Here is a 17584-nt window from a genome sequence, read left to right as displayed (position 1 = left end):
TCTTTCTTTTAACCGCTGTGGTCTCCCTTTCCTGACTTTACTATATAAATTTAGATTTTAAAAATGACTAATAAAATTAAAAATGTTCAAAGAAAATTTTGATCAACAATAGTTATTATCATAAGCTATCAAATTCTAAGGCTAGAACATCTAAAAATTGAAAAAAATTACTGATTTTAGATTAGTCTTTCCTTTCCTGTAAAAGATCCTGACTTTCACAAGTGAATAAAACTATTCTACAATCAGGGATACTATAGTAAGTAAAAAGCATAACATTCTGAATTACTGACATATGTTGTATGTACATTTACATATTATTGGGCTTAAAAAAAAAGGTAAACAATTCCCCCTTTCTATGATCTACTCATAATGCCAAATTCTAATCACTGAATGAAATTAAAACTGTAATCATCAACCTCATTTACGCTTTTCTGAAAAGATAGCCAGAAAAACATAATAAATATTAAGAATTTAATTATACCAATACTAAGGAAAAACAGTGGCATAGTTCAAAAAAACAGAATAGTTTTTACTAAATAATAGGCAAAAGGGAAGCCAGAACTTTCCTATTAAGTCTCTCTACTGCCATCAAATTAACATTCCTAAAAGAACAATTCTATATATTCTCTTGCTCAAAAACATTTAAAAGCTTCCCGTTATCCACTGAATTATACCTAAAATCTTAGATAAATAAGGCCCGGCGCCACATGGCCCCAACTTAACTGTCTAAACTTATCTCAACAGCTCCTCACAGGTCATTTCTGCTAATCACACATGATTCCTCATAACCAAACCCACGCTTCCCCTTCCTGCATATCTGAATGCTGACATTCAGTAACGCTCAAATTCACCATATTCAGCCTCACTTTCTTTGTAAAACATATTTGTCCGTATCTTATTTTTGTTAATCTTCCACCACATGTCCAGTTACCTAAACTCAGATAATTAAGTAACTTATTCAAAGTCACAAAGCTAATTAATGACAAAGCTAGAAAACTATCATTTATAACTTCTTCACTATAATCAAATATACATTTATTTCCTTATCACCCTCAATAAAATGAGCAGAAACACTAAGCTACTTATAATGACAATATAAAAGACGAACACCATTCACAGAACTTTTCCCATATGATCTATTCCTCATGTGGGCCCTAATGCTAGAGTCATTTCCTCGCCTACACCTAGAATGTAAATTTCGGCTGCCACAGGGCCACATACTCTGGATGCTATTCACTTCCATCACACAACGATCAGTTTCAAAATTAAAGTTCACTAAAGAGATTTACGTAAATCACTTTTTTAAAAAGTGTAAGTCATATGGCAGCTTTTAATTTATTATCAGTCAATTCGAAAAATTACATGCTATCACAAGCTCACCAATGTCCACACACTCTTATAGCTGAGTATTCTCCTTGACATGTTCATTTTTAAAAAGCTGTTTATTAACCAAATGTGTAACTGGTCATTAACATCTTATCTAATTTATAAAACAAGGAAAACAAACAGCATTTTAAAACCTCAGAGAAGAGGTTCTCCCTCTAGTTATGGAAGTAATTACATCAGCGGAACCCTTCCAACATAAACAACAATAAAACTGGGCAAAATATACGAAGCAAATGTCTTGAGACACTGGGCAACAGGCACTCCAGGAAGGAGTGTGACTGTGAGAAGAGGGAAGCACACCAGATGAACGCCCGGGCTTTCTGCCTGAGGGCAGCTAACAACCCAGGGAAGAACCCAAGAATATGCACTCTTGCTGAGCTGAGGAAGCTTCTGAGTTATCCGGAATTTGTGGTTCACCGTAATATGCAAAGGAAAGCTGCACAGAAAAGGAGCTCCAGAAACCTGGATAAGGGTTCCTTTTAAATATTTGGCTTTTTCCTTTAAATACACACAACACAAGGCTCAGCAAGGCCTAGCAGAGAAATCCGTAGTAGACTTGTGAGCTGAATGGGTGTCCTGGAAGTCGGACTGGGCTGGAAGACCTGACCTATAAGTTTTGACCAGAGATCAAAAAGTGGAGAGATCTCACTGAACACTGCAAGTATAAAAGTGAAACTCCAGGAAAGGAACATCTTAACAGTGGAGCTACTCTAACCCTAAAGTAAGGGATACCTTAGACCAAGAGTCAACAAAACATGGCTCGTGAGCCAAATCTGTTTTGGAAGATGGCCATGTCCATTCCTTTATGTTTTGTCTACGGCTACTTTTACATTATAAGGGCAAAGATGAGTAGTTAAGACAGAAACTGTATAAACCCACAAGCCTAAAATATTTACTACTTGACCCTTAATAAAAAAGTCAACCGATCCCTGCTCTAGACCCACCCTAACATTAAAATCAGGCCTTGAAAAGATCAAGATGATTTGCCAGCATATTAACTGCCTAACAGAACAAACACCATACCCATGACAACCAGTATAAAATTAAAAATTACTGGACATAAAAAGAAGCAAAAAATATGAGCATAAATAAGAAAAAACAGTCAATATAAACAAACAGAAATAATGTAGATTTTGGATTAGCAAACACTAAAATAAAAATTAAAATAGCTATTAAAATCTTCCTACGTATGTACAGTAAAAGGTGGACATAATGAGTGAACAGAGAATCTTGGTAGAGAAATACAGACAAGAAACAAAGAACTAAAAAAGATTCTATAACTGAAAATCACATTAAATGAAAGAAAAATTCACCAGATGGGCGTAAGAGCAGTTTGCACAATGCGGAAGAAAGGATCAATAAGCTTCTAGAAAATAACGGAAAGAAACTATCCAAACTGAAGTACAGAAGGGGAAAACAGGCTGGGGGACAAAAAGAATGAACAGAGAACCTCAATGACCTGTGAGTTACAGAGCTGTTGGCCATGAGTTCAATGTTAATGAATCAACAATATATAGTATATAATGCGGCTTTAACCAGAAACACACACAAAATGAAGTTATGTATAGCTCAGTTAACGAAAACGCCACAACTAGAGAAGTTCTCATAGGAAGTAACTAACCCTGTTACTTCCCCTAGGGGCTATAATTCAGTATTTGCTACTTTATTGTCTTCTGTGACTTTATAAAACATAACTACCAGGAATAACAAGATGGACTGCATTCATCAAAAACATCCTTAAAAAATAAAGACAACAGAGATATTATCAGATAAACAAAATATGAAAACAAAAGCTCAAAGAATTATCACCAAGAGACCTGCACTACAAGAAATATTCAATAAAGTTCTTCAGAGTGAGAAAATATACCAGAGAGAAACCTGGATCTTCATGAAGAACAAATAGCAGAATGGTAAATATGTCTAAGTAGACACAAAATATTCTCATTTCTTAATTTCTTTAAAAAAGAGTGGAATTTTGAAGCTCAAATAATTATACAATAATATTTGTAGAAGGAAAATTTATGACAATGAAAGCACAAAGGATGGAGGAATACATGGAAGCATAAAACAACGAAAAGCAGATGGGACAAAGAGAAAACAAGACTTCAATGGCTCCAATTAAAATAAAAGGCAGAGGTTTTCAGACTAGATAAAAACCCTATGTGCCTTTTACAGGACACACTTTAAATACAAAAACACAGGTAGGTTAAAAGTAAAATGCGTAAAAGAATATATCATCCAAGCACTTACCGTACAAAATCTGGAGTCTATATTAATGTTGAGCAAAGATAAAGAGGGGCATTTGATAATGATAAAGGAGTAAACAGACATTACGCTAAATAGATACAACAACACTAAAGGTGTGTGGGAAATACATAAAGCAAAAACTAAAGGGAGACAGACAAATCTGTAAATTTTATTTAAAATTTTTAACACTTAGCTCTCAGTTAATTGACAGACTGCACACACACACAATCAGTAAGTAAGACTAGATGATTTATACAACACTATCAATTAACTAAACTTGACATTTATAGAGCACTACAAACAACAGAATAACGTTCTTCTCAAGTACCCATGGAACATCCACCAGGATAAACCATTTCCTGGTCTATAAAACAAGTCTCAGTAAGTAAACATAAAAAGACTGAAATCAGTATATGTTCTTTGACTACATGAATTAAACTGAAATCAGTAAGACAAAAAATATCTGGAAAATCCCCAAGTGTTTGGAAATTAAACTACAAAATTCTAAATAACCCATAGATCAAAGAATATACCACAGGGGAAATTGAAAAATGTTAAATAAAATAATGGAAATTTGTGGAATACAGCTAAAGCAAACTGAGCAAGAAATTTATAGCTCTAAATGGTTTTAGAAGGGTTGAATTCAAAGAGGTTACACCTTACGAAACCAGAAAAAGAGCAAGTTAAACCCAAATAAGAAGAAAATAAATAAAAAGCAGAGCAGAAACCAATGTTATACAATATAAGCAAACAACAGAGAAAAGTCAATGAAACCCAAAAAAGGTTCCTTGAAGAGATCAATAAAATTGATAATCCTCAAGTCGATCAAGAAAGAGATAAAAACAAGTATTGGAAATAAAAGAGGGACTGTCACTATAGATCCTAAAAACATAAGAAAACATTATGAACAAGTTTATATCATAAATTAGACAACTTAGATGAGTGGACAAATTCCTCGATGTCTATTCATCAAAATAAAATAGAAAAATTCCTTGAAAGGCATACATTTCCAAAAGTGACACAGCATAAATAGAAAATCTGAATAGCCCTATATTACTTAAAGGAAGTATGCTTGTACTAATTTAAAACCATATCGCCACAAAGAAAACTCCAAGCTCACATGGCTTCCCTAGTAAATTCTATAAAATCTAAGGATGCTTATACAAACTCTTTCAACACATAAAGGAAGAGCAAACACTTCCCAAAACGTTTTCAAAACTTACATATTAATACCAAAACCAGACAAGGACATCACAAAAAAGTAAATTTACAGAAAAATATCCCTTACATGTACATGCAAAAATCTTTAACAAAACATTAGCAAAGTCAATCTAGCAATTCATAAAAAGTATATTCATTACCCAAATGGGGCTGAATCCCAGAAATACAAGATTGGTTGAACATTCAAAATCAAACAATGAAATTTACCATATTAACAGCCTAAAAACGAAAAATCGTATGATTGTCTCAATAGATGCCAAAGGCATCTGATAAAATTCAATACCAATTTCATAAAAATTCTCAGCAAACTGGAAATAGGAGGAAACTTTCTCAACCTAATGGTCTGGACATCTGGGAAAAATATGCAGCTAATATCATATGTAACAGTGAAAGATTAAACCCACTTCCTCAAGATGTAAAATAAAGCAAGGAATTTTTTTACATCTTTTATGTACTTGCCTTCTTACTACATTTATAGCAGAAATATCAGAAAGGAAAAGTAAAACTATCTTAAGTTGCAGAGAAGTTAGAAAATCCTAATGGCTTAAAAAAAAAAATCCTACTAAACCCTACTAGAGCTAGTAAGTGAATTTAGGAAGGATGCAGGATAGATATAAGAGGAGTAGTATACAAAAACCATTGTATTTCCATATACTATCAACTAACAAATGGAAAATAAAAGTTTTTAATTATTATCATTTACAATAGCAACCCAAAACATAAAATACTTAGAAATAAATTTAACAACGGAAATACAAAACCTCTACACTGAAAACTACAAAAAGCTGCTGAGAGAAATTGAAGACCTACGCATTACATATATCATGTTCATGGACTGGAAGGCTTTTTTTGTTATCAGATTGGTTCTCAAGAGTTTCTTGTGTTTTTGCACATCTTGCAAGCAGAGGAATATGGGGCACTGGCTGCCTTTGTTTCTGACTATCTTTTCAAAGAAGCTCATATAGTCTTGGAGACAGAGGCAGTGTCTTCCTAGTGGGCGAAAAGCCGGCCTGTGTATTATGTAGTATAAGATTCCATGTCTCTAAGCCCAAGGTTGCTCTACTGTAATACAACCCAAGGCAAGTGCAAGTGTCACTTGGCCCTGCCCATGTTGCCCTATGGGAAATGGGGCTCAGGGGACCTATGTAAGAAAATGCTGAGATGCTGGCTAGTATCACTGCTGTGAGTAATGAAGTCCTTTCTCTCTGAAACAGGCATGAATTCTGAACTTTGTACTTTCCCGGGTACGATACTCTGGTGATGCTGGGGCAGCAGCGGTGAGCCCCAGCTCCAGTCAGGCGTGCGATCAGGAGGGTGAACAACTGATACTCCACAGCATACTCAGTGTGTTAGTAACAGATGGTTCGGCCCAACTGGAGGCTAATGTAAGTGTTCGGAGCAGGTTTAAGGTGGGCGAGGCTAAGCTACGAGGTCTGGTAGGTTACATGTGGTAAATACGTTTTTGACTCAGGATATTTTCAACTTACCCTGGGTTTACAGGATGGAACCCCATCATAAGTTAAGGACCACCTGTATACATAAACAGAGACTTACATGGTCAACTGATTTTCGACAAAGGTACCAAAACAATACAACACAGAAAGAAATTCTGTGTCCCACAAGAAAAATTTTGCTGGGACAAAAAAAAAAAAAAGAAAAAAATTCATGGATATGGATCTGTAACTCTCCCATAAACAAAAACTAATCCAAGATGAAACATAGATTTAAACATAATAGCTAAAACTATAAAGATTCTAGACGAAAACATAGAATGTTTTCACACCTTGGAGCAGGCAAAGGTGTCTCAAACAGCACACTGTAAGCACTAACAATAAAAAAAAAATAAGACTTCTTCAAAATCAGAAAACTATACTCTTCAAAAGAAACTATCAATAACGTTAACAGGTAAGCTACAGATTAGAAGAATATATTCACAATGTGTGTATCTGACAAAAAACTCCTACAAATAAGTAAGAAAAAGACATACAAGCCAATGTAAGACTGAGCAAATTACTTGGACATCTCACCAAAGAAAATACACAAGTAGCCAATAGAAATGTGAAAGTCCTAATTCATTAGTCATCAGGGAGATCTGCATTAAAACCACAATGAGAAACCACTATACATCCATGAAAATGGCTAAAATTGAAGAAAAGACGAATTATACCAAATGTTGGTGAGAATGCGAAGACATCAGAACTCTTACACATTGCTAGGAGATGTGGGAACAGTCTGGCAATTTTTAATAAAGATAAATATATACCTACCCCATGGCCCAGCAATTCTACTTTTACTCAATTCCATTCTCTTTACCCAAGAGAAATAAAAAGATATGTCCACAAAAAGGCCTATACAGAAATGTTCATAGCATTCCATTGTTCGTAATAGTCAGAAACTATAAATAATCCAAACGTCCATCAACAAGTGAATAATTAAATTGTGGTAGAGTGTATCATGGAATATTACTCAGCAGTAAAAAGGAACAAATTACTGATATGGGCAACATCATCACTGATAAATTTCAAAAACATATTGAATCCAAATAACCAGACACAAGAGTACATACTGTATGATCTTATCCATATGATGCTCTATAATAGGCAAAACTATAGTGAAAAATACTGGGGGCTGGGGGAAGGACAGAATAAGAACTGAATTGAATCGAACTGACTGCTAAAGAGAGATCTTTCCGGCCCAAGAGATCTTTCTGGGATAAAGAATATATTCTATATCTTGACAGGAATGTGGGTTAAATGAGTACATGCATTTGTCAAAACTTATAAAATGGCTAAAACTTAAGACGTATGCATTTTATTATATGTAAGCTGTATCTCAAAACATTAAAATGAAAAAAAGTGTATGTGCATTCTTCAACAAATTTCAGAGAGTGCACAAGCAAGCAAAGGAAAACCCACAGATAGAGACTTATGGAACAAACCAATCCATTGTAATATGTGGACCCTATTTGGATTCTGATTTTTGTTTTAATTGTTAAAAAAAAAACAGTTATGACATACACTAAATAATAGGAATTGTAAACACTGGCTACATATTTGATGATACTAATTAATTACTGTTAAATATGTTGGGGAAATATTTGATTAAGAGTATTGTGGTTATGTTTTGCAAAAGACTACTTACAGTTTGCAAGATACATAATAAAACATTTATGAGGGTGTGGGATTGGCAGGATTGGCCATGGGCTGGTTGTTGGGGTTCAGTGACGGGTAAATGAGGTTTCATTCACTATTCTGTCTTCCTTTGTGTTTGAATTTTTCCGTAACACAAAGTAAAAATAATTTTTTAACTCTCTCCAAAAAAGAAATAAGGCAACATAAACATACTAAAATTCAATTATATTGAATTTTAACAGTTTTACCCACAACCCTTTTAACAGACCATTAAAATATATGTTTGATTCTATCAATGCTAATAAACTTAACTACAGCTCCCGCAACATGTTTCATTAAAATTTTAGTAAGAGGGATAACAGAAAGCTTGGTGGAGTAGAGTGGGTAAATGAGAAAGTATGTTCGTAGGTGGTAATTTTTCTGTCCTTGTTCAAAAGTGATGTCTTCTTACAGACCTAACCCTAAGAAAAGATCTGTGTATAGTATAGATGGCCCATAAAATATAACATAATGAAACACCTGAACTTCTCAATTCTGATTTTCCTAATTCACCTTACACAAGCAAAAAGCATATAATAAAGTTTTCATCAAGTTATTTTGTATAAAAATTAAGTTTTATACAAAATTAAAATATCAGAACTTGGTAAAATTAATAAAACTTTCTATACTTTAATAATGATGTTGTTTAGTTAAGACTGAGAAGTTCTAAAGGCTATTTATGAAAGGAATTTATATGGTATTTTAAGCATATTTAATAACCTCCTCGGAAAAAAGAACAGAATTTTAAAAAGCAAATTCTCTTCTGAAATCAAAGACTCTGGTAGCTTAAAAAACTTTTAATGCTTTAGGTCTGCTTCACCCAGGCCTGTCATAACACTGAGATAAATTTAATAATGACACCATCACATTCAGTCAAGTTTGCAAGTCAATTTGTAAAATTGGGGGGAAGAAAAAATGTGCAGGCAGACCTGGAACCCAAGTAAGGTTTTTCCTCTTTTCACAAAAGCTCCTGACAGATAGTAAATATGTGATTGTTTTTAAAGTACAACCAAAGGACTCCTGATTTTAAGACAGCAGAAAATACTTTACATCTAGGCACTTGCGTTTTGCCCTTAATCTGCTACATGTTCCTCACATAAATACAACCCGTTTATCTTTTGATCCCCATACTCAGCCCTACGCCTGGTATTTTTTTTTTTAAGAGTATGTTAACTTTTTCTTAACTAATATTGATCTTCCAAGGGACCACCAATATAACCAGACAAGAGCGAAATCTGTTGGAACAACAAATCTTTATAATTATAAGCCTTCCTCATCTAGGGTAGCAATTCCATTTATGAGAAGAACAAGTCATTAAAGAAATGTTTTTAAAACAAGGAAGACACCTAAGTAAAGGATTCAGAGACTGCTAAAAAGTTAATCTAGTATTTAGCAGCTACAGCTCCCACTGCAGAACTATAGAGAATGTTACTTCCCTTCTTTAAAAAAATATATTTTTAGAAATGAAAAGGCAGCAAGACTTATCTTTCTTTAACAGACTATAATCAACTGAAAAGAGGGGGCCAAATATCTATATAATCCAGTATTGCTAGTGTTTCACACTAGGCAGGCTAGAATACTTAATATTTATGTTTTAAAGCCTACATTTCACATAATTATTAAATTTTTAAAAATACATGTTAAAAACCATGTTGGTAGGAAAAATATATAATGTCAATACTAAAAATGTGTCAATACTTCCTTAATTTAATCCATAAATGCAATGTAACCCACTATAATTCCAACAGAGGGAGAAAGGACTAAAGAAACTTTAAAGATCAGATAGAAAATTATACATGAAGATAACCAGGAAAAATCATTCTGGAAAAGCACTATGAACTCACATTTTATTTAAAAGTTTCAGCAATTAAAACATTTGAGTACTTATGCATGAACAAATAAATGGAACAGAAAATATTTCACCTGTATTACAAGTATATGACAAAAGTGGCATTTCAAAATAGAAAAGAAAATGTTGTTGGGACAAATGGGAAATCATGTTGAAAAATAAAATATCACTACTTCACACTCTAAAACAAAATAAACTGCAGACGGATGGAAGAATTAAATGTTAAGATGAAATCATGGGGTGGCCAGTTAGCTCAGTTGGTTAGAGTGTGGTGCTGATAACACCAAGGTTACCGGGTGGTTACCGGGTCAATCCCCGCATGGGCCACTGTGAGCTGCGCCCACCCTCAAAAAAAAAAAAAAAAAAGAAGATGAAATTATAAAAATACCAGGAGAAAACATGGGAGAAATTTTTACAATCTTAGAGGCCTTTCTAAGAATTACACAAAAAGATCAATGACTGTTATGACTCAAAGTCATAAAAGAAAATAAATCTGACTACATAAAAGTTCCTGCACAAAAAAAGAAAAAAAATACACCAAAGGTCAAAATACAAGTAACAAATCAGGAAAAATGTTTTCAAGACATATGACAGATTAATTTCCTTACAATAGATTAAGTGCTTCTATAAGAACAACAACAACAACAAAAATGAAGAATAAGCAAAAGCTGTGATCAGAAAAATGTACTGGAACCTAATCCTATTAAAAAATAATTGAAATGTAAATTTAAAAACCAATTTGCTAAACCATTTACTAGTTTACCAATGTACTGTGTTGGTAAAGGCAAAAGGAAAAAGGTACTTTAACACATTATTGGTTACAACTTTTTTGTAGTACAATTTGGCATTTTCTATCAACATTTTAAATGCACATACCCTTTCAACCAATAATTCTACTTGCATAAGTTTATCTTACAACACATATAACAGCATGTACTCCCATAGAAGTGTTTATAAGGGTGTTCACAGCAACATTATAACAGAAAGCTGAGAAACAACCTAAATAATCATCAATAAAAGACTGATTAAATGAAATATAGTACACCTTGTATATGTAAATAAACACATGCTTTAACTTGGGATTTTTATTGAGAAAATACTGTAGTAATTCTAGAACTATACAGAATATGAAGATCAGCATTCATCTACAATTTTGTATTCATTCAGCAAATACATGAGTGCCTACACCACATCTCTGTGCTCAGCAAAGGAGATATAATGTCATATAGTCCTTTTTCTCAAGGAGTATATAGTCTGGTAGAGACTAGAGATGAGTAAACATACCATTACCATATATATGGTATGATATACCTATATGATGAAGTAAGAATAGAAATTATTGGAACACATGAGGAAAACAACTTAAAAATTACTAACCACCATGCCAAGACGAAAAAACCTACCAGCTTAAATGTGAAGTTATCGACTGACTCCTCCTTAGGAGTTGAGAAGAATGATGAGGCCATTGGTCCAAGACCTTAGCATCAGTAGAGCTGGGTCTCACCATTTTTCATGCCTATGTCCTACACTAGCCACAAAGGTCACATTCACCCATTTAAATAAACACTGCTGATGAACTATGATTCTGCTCTGGCACTTCCCATCCCTGGTGCTGTCACCCCCAGGGGGACCTTCCAGGGTCTATATTTAGAAACGGGAACAAAAAGTCTCAAAGAATGTACTGCAAGAATAGTGTATCTGCAACATTTACTTCAACTTAATCGGAGGTTCCAAAGAAGAATCAAGAAACACCCATTTGGTTGGAATTTTTATCCTGAGCTAGCAAAGCACCTTTGAAATGTGCCATTTAAATAGGGACCTTGCATTGTATTGTTTCAATTACATTGCTGTTAGGATTATTATGAAATAACTACACATAAAACAGAGCCAATTATTGGACGATCATATGCTCCTTTTTACAAATGTTTTACATACTATAGTAAATCTTTCAAGTTTACAGGGATACAGTGCTAAAATAGCATATTTTCTAAATATTATTCCTAAATAATATTTTCTAAATGTCTAATTCTAAATAACTAGATATTTATCAGAGATTCAATATATATTCATTACTTCATTTTAAATAGGATCTGAGAAAGCTTGCTAGTTACTAAAAAGCACTACAAATTCAACATTGTGCTTCTTAAGAACCAATATTCACCTTATCCATTAGGAGCATAACCATCTATTCCCAACTTTTATTCCTAATCAAAAAGTTAGAAATGGTTTAACAACAACAACAAAATTATTCAGAATCTCTAAATTCATCAGTTCTATTATCATTTTCTCGATAAAAAGGGAAGGAAGATTGGGAATGGGTAGGGCATAACATCTCTTTCTTTAGAGACATCTACTTCTTGAGAGTGTCACATCCCTGTCCTACTTGGACTTTATATTAAGAACTGATACTTAAGTTTTAAGTATAGTAAAAGATTTTATAAAAGACTAATAGTTTTTAATCTCCAAGCCAGAACCCATACTTATGAGCAATATTTAATTCTATACAAATTTCTATCACAGTTAATAACTTTGGACAGTCTACAAATTGATTTAATAAGCACCAACATTCTTTTCTTTGCCATTTATATCCATGGCGTCCAAGTCCTATCAGTTCATCTTTCATAAAGCCCCTTCACGACCTAACTATAAAACTACAGATTCATGAATCAAAGAAATCAACCCTTCTATTCTATTTTCACTGAATGAACTAGGAAAGAACTAGTTCAAGATCTACTCACCTGTCTCAGAACTACTGCAAAAGCTTTTCTAAATAGTTCCAGTTTTTCTTGCCAAACTATTTTGAATACTGTTACCTACCAATTCATTTTTCTAACACTGCTTTCATGCCATGCCTCAGTTCAATAATCTTCAAAGGCTTCCCAATGCCTAACGCAGTAATTCAGGGGAGGGGTGAAAAATAATAAAGTGACTACATTTTGGAAACAACAATAACAAACATTTTATTTTCATAATGTACATTACCAAAAGCAAGAGCAACTGTAGAAGGTAGAGCATAGCATGGATAAAAGCAGGATAATAAAACCCTAATTCCTTATTTGGCATTCAATGCCCTTCACAGACCTACCACACATTTCAATCTTAGTTAACATTGGTTAAAAACACATCCAGAGACCAGCTCAATGTCATCTTGAATGATATTTGCATTTCTCTCAATTTCTATCCAGTTTCCCTTGTATATCCTCAAAGCCTAGGTTAACCAACCACCTTATCAACTTGAAGCCAATTGTTTCTTGGTGAAAAATGGTCACCAAGGCAGAGGCTTCAGTCTCACTTCAGTTACTACACTGCAGTAGGGCTGCTCCAAGCACCACAGTAAACAGCAAAACTACTACTTACTGAGATGGAAATCAGCGTATAAAAGGTCAAGAACACTCAAAAACAGTGTAACTGGCAATGCTGAATACGTAAGTGTCCGGGATCTACCATCTCAGCAACTAAACCCTCTTCCACTCAGCCTGGTCTGTTTCTCTGCACAGTTCTCACCTTCTTTGTCTTTACTCGCACATCAGTCCTCTTGGTTCCTCTAAATCTACAAAACTGTATTTTTGCTTCAAAATCACAATTATTTAAGGAGCTTATTTCTAAAATAAACAATATATTTTTAAAAGCCTATCTTTTTGCCATGGCCTGTTAGAGACCCCAAATGATCTAAGTGTAACCCACCTCTCCACCCTCACATGGCTCTTAGTTTCTCAAACACACAGAGCTCATTCCTGCCTCAAGGCTTTTGCCTCCTAGGAGTTGCCCAAAAATTTTTAATTGCACTTCCTATCTCACCTCCTCAGAAAGGCCTGTCTCAGTGCCTACCCTACCTAGGAAGGCCCGCACACATTCCAGTCATTCTCCATGCCATCATCCTGTTTATTTTCCTTATAACACAATTATTGTAAGGTCCTGATTTATGTCCTTATTATCTGTACTCCCCCATAGGGAGCACATGTGTCTTGCTTATCACTGTACATCATATATATCATAGCCCAACAGTGCATTGTCTCTGCAGACAGTCAATATGCAGTTGAATGAACCAACAAAGTCTTTTAAGAAATCTGGACTCACTGAAATAGCTTAAGTATCCATGACCATAATCAGGATGTTCCTGCATTTACTAAATAAACCAGTTTTCAAATAGGCATTATCAATAAAGAATTAGGAAACTAGATAGAATGGATGGGAAGGCAATATTCTCTCTTCTTTGTCTTCCAAAAGTCAAAATTGAGAATGCTGTCACCTCCCAAATCCCCAATGTTCAAAGAACAGAACTCTTCTCTTTGTTACCATGCAGGAATACAAGAGGACAAATTAGTATGCTTTTGTTAATCATTAAATTTCCCTTCTGCAAATTTCCTATTACTTTATCTTTTTCTACCTCACCTTAGTTTCTCTCAAATGTATTTTTGATTCAGAAAAAGGAAAGTGAGTTATTCCTCATCTTCTAGTATCTTTAGTGTAGTAATTAGTGTTTTGATTAATGCTTTGGAGGATGTCAATATCAAAATGTTATTCAGAAACATCACAATTGGCTTATATTCCAATTGTAGAGGAGTGAATGCAAGAAAAAAAAAAATTCCGTGCTCTCAGACTGATTTTATTTTTCTAGAAAATGAACGATTTCCAAAATCCTACAATGATAGTAAGATTTCTCAGCAAGCAGTAAAACTACCTTATTCTTTACCTTTTACACATAAAGAAAGGTCCTACTGTTAGTGGGACACTTTTTGCTCCAAAATTAACAAGTTACTTGTAAATTAGTTAATAATTTGCCTGATAAAATGAATTCTCAATCTCTAACAAACTTGATTTTTTCTCTTCTAAAATAAACAATTCCCGAGATGAAAAAGGTAATAAAACAATATTCCTAAAAATAAATTGATAATAATGTGTAATCAGGTACTACTCATGTGAATAAAAAGATTTGAAAACTATTTACGGACTATGCAGATTTGTCTGTCGACCTAAAACATAACTTCTAAGAAATAATATTGCTAACCAATAAATGAAAACCTGTCTCAAAACATTTCATAAGTCTCATGGTAAATCTGCCACAAGTTCAATTAGCCTATTCCCAGCAAGGAATCCACAGGTTTTCCTTCTTTAAAGATAGCAACCATTTTGCCTTTTTTTCCCCTCCCTACGAATCAAGCATGATGCAGTAAGAGGCTAAACCTGTTCACACTAACAGCAATTCCACTCACTCCGCAGCTGAGACCCTGGCAGGACTGCGCCCCCTCGAAACACAATGGCCAGATCGCATTTCCCAGGCTCAGTTTAGCTGGTGGGGAGTCGCCACATCACAACCGGGGGTAAACTGGGCGGTGGCAGGACTTCTCCAGAACTCTCTCCTTCCCAATTTTCCACGCGCCACACCACTGGAGGCGCTCTCCCTTCACTGCAGCTGGGCCAATGTGGACGTTTTCCAATGGGCCAGCTCTCAGCCAGGGCAAAAGGAGGGAAAGGGGGCTGAAGCGCAAGGGAGTCACCCAGGCCAGGAAGGGGGTGAGGAGGGAGGCCAGGTCTGAAAGCAGGCAAACAGACTAGGAGCCAAACTGCGCCCTTCCCTAGGAGCAACCCAGACCGGGAGACAAAAGATTACCGCAAGGCCTCTCCATCCTCACCCCAGAACCACGCCAGCCCAATGAATCCACAACCCTAGTTCCTCTATTCACAACCAGCTCCTACTACTAGGAGTGGGTGCCTAACTTCTGGAACGCAGTGGAATGGGGAGCGAGCGGGGTGCACGTGTTCCCCGATACCCAGACAAACAATGAGGAACAAACCCGGGCTTCCTCCGCCGCCCCACCCCGCTCCCCGCGGCTCCCACCCGGGAGACGCCTTCTCCCTGAGGTCCGCAGACAAAGCCCCCTCGGGGCCGAGAGGAGGGCTCGGCCGGAGGCAGCTGAGGCTGCACACAAAGGAGGGAGAGGCGCGTGGGGCGGCGCGAGGCGGGAGGGCTAAGCACTTACCCACTGAGCCTGAGGAGCCCCTGCGCTTGGGCGCGGCCGGGGTTGAGGGGGGCGCGGAGGGGGCCGGGGCGAGAGGGGTCCACCCTGGCTCGGCCTGGGGGCTCACGCTGGCCGGTGGAGGAGGGGGAGGCCGGGCTGGGGACTCGTCGTCCTCGAGGAGCTTGGAGGGCGAGGCTGCAGCAGTGGAAGGTAGGGATGGCGCGGCCACCGCGGACGTCGCGGGGCTCGGGTCCCAAGACGGCTGCCGCTCCGGGGCGGCGGGGGGATCGGCCGGTAGGGGTCCCCGGGGCGCCGGGGGCACGAAGTCATTGCCAAAGTCCAGCAGGGGCGCAGCGGGGGCGGTGGGCACTGGGGCCGCAGACAGCCCGGCGGCGGGCTTCCTCTCCAGTACCTCCAGCTCCTCCAGGTCCTCGTCTTCGTCCTCGTCTTCCTCCTCCTCTTCTTCCTCCTCGTCCTCGGGATCCCTCACGAACTGGTACTTGAACGCGGGCTGAGGCCGGGGCGGGTTGTCCGAGGACGAGGAGACCAGAGGCGACTGGTCCATGTTTTCCATGGCTGCCGGGTCGGAGATGATGCTGCAGCTGCTACGGCCGCGGGGGACGCTTCTTTTCAGAGCCGCGGGCGGTTGTGGGGGGTGGGGAGGACTAAGAGGGGCAGGGCCGAACGAGGGACCTGCAGTGGCGACGGCTCCCGGAACAATGAGACTGCTTCTCCTGCCTCCGCGCCCGTGATGCGCCACCCGCCCAGTCCCCAGTTGCCGCCGCCGCCCAGAAGAGCGAACGAGAGAGGCCAGCCGCCTCTCCGCCCAGTTTGGCGTGATTCACCCTCCCCAGCAGGGAGAGGCAGGGCGGGCGCGGAGGAAGGGAGCCAATCGGCTACGGGTACCGGACGAAGGGCAACTAGCCGGCCCAACGGAAAGGAAAAGAGATGGAAGTGGGTGGGTCTTATTGTTCTTCCTCGCTTACCGGGCTCGATGGGCGGGGTTTGAAACTGGCAGTCCCACCCTCCACTTTCGGTAGTTGAGGGTTAGGGCTGGGGTCTCGGTCTTGCCCGCAGTTGGAGGTCAGTCTGTAGTTAGAGTACTGTGAAACCCAGCCAGCTGCCTGCCCTGAAGGGTCGGAGAAGTGCCTGGCGCGCCACCGGAAGGGCGTTATCCTGGGAGGTTGGGGGTGGAAACTTTCCTCCCAGGAAAGGAAAAACCCAGAGTGGAGAAAGGTACTAACCGGACTATGTAGTACGCCCTAAGGACTGAAATATACGTTAAATTTTTAAAGATTTTGAAATAAAAGATATTTTTTCCAACTTAAATTCCCAGACCACCTCATCACTACTACTATCACCACCTTTAAAGAAAAAAATTTTTGACAGTTTTAAGATCATTCCCAGTCTAATTTGCAAATCCTCAATGAGGTAGGCAAAACAGAGCTGGGCTGGACTACCGTGTTTCCCCGAAAATAAGACCAGGTCTTACATTAATTTTTGCTCCAAAAGACACATTAGGGCTTATGTTCAGGGGATGTCATCCTGAAAAATCATGCTAGGGCTTATTTTCCGGTTAGGTCTTATTTTTGGGAAAACACGGTATCTGGAGTCTGGGGTGGACCATTTGAAAGTCCACTAATTTCCTTCCAGGAAGATTTTGGGATCTACTCAATGCTGGACTCTCACATGGTAGGATGAGTCACTTAGAGGACGATGGGAGACAGGAAAATGGAAATAGAATGATGCCT

The 17584-nt window shown here is 37.6% G+C and overlaps 1 protein-coding gene across 3 annotated transcripts in view; it reads right to left on the bottom strand.

The window, feature by feature from the left end:
* Positions 1-16643, bottom strand: part of RTN4 (reticulon 4) — a 70373-nt gene extending 53730 nt beyond the window's left edge. For 2 of the 3 annotated variants that reach the window (XM_033125250.1, XM_033125251.1), the window contains exon 1: positions 15855-16643. In XM_033125250.1, the coding sequence (XP_032981141.1) occupies positions 15855-16407 (553 nt within the window). In that variant the 5' untranslated portion in view covers positions 16408-16643. The remainder of the gene's footprint in view (positions 1-15854) is intronic. The other variant, XM_033125249.1, reaches the window with a different exon arrangement.
* Between the last annotated feature and the right edge of the window lie 941 nt (positions 16644-17584).

Source organism: Rhinolophus ferrumequinum, chromosome 13 (assembly GCF_004115265.2).
Source record: "Rhinolophus ferrumequinum isolate MPI-CBG mRhiFer1 chromosome 13, mRhiFer1_v1.p, whole genome shotgun sequence".
Lineage (NCBI taxonomy): Eukaryota > Metazoa > Chordata > Mammalia > Chiroptera > Rhinolophidae > Rhinolophus > Rhinolophus ferrumequinum.
Note: the sequence above shows the minus strand (reverse complement) of the source record. Positions and strands in the feature narration are given on the sequence as shown.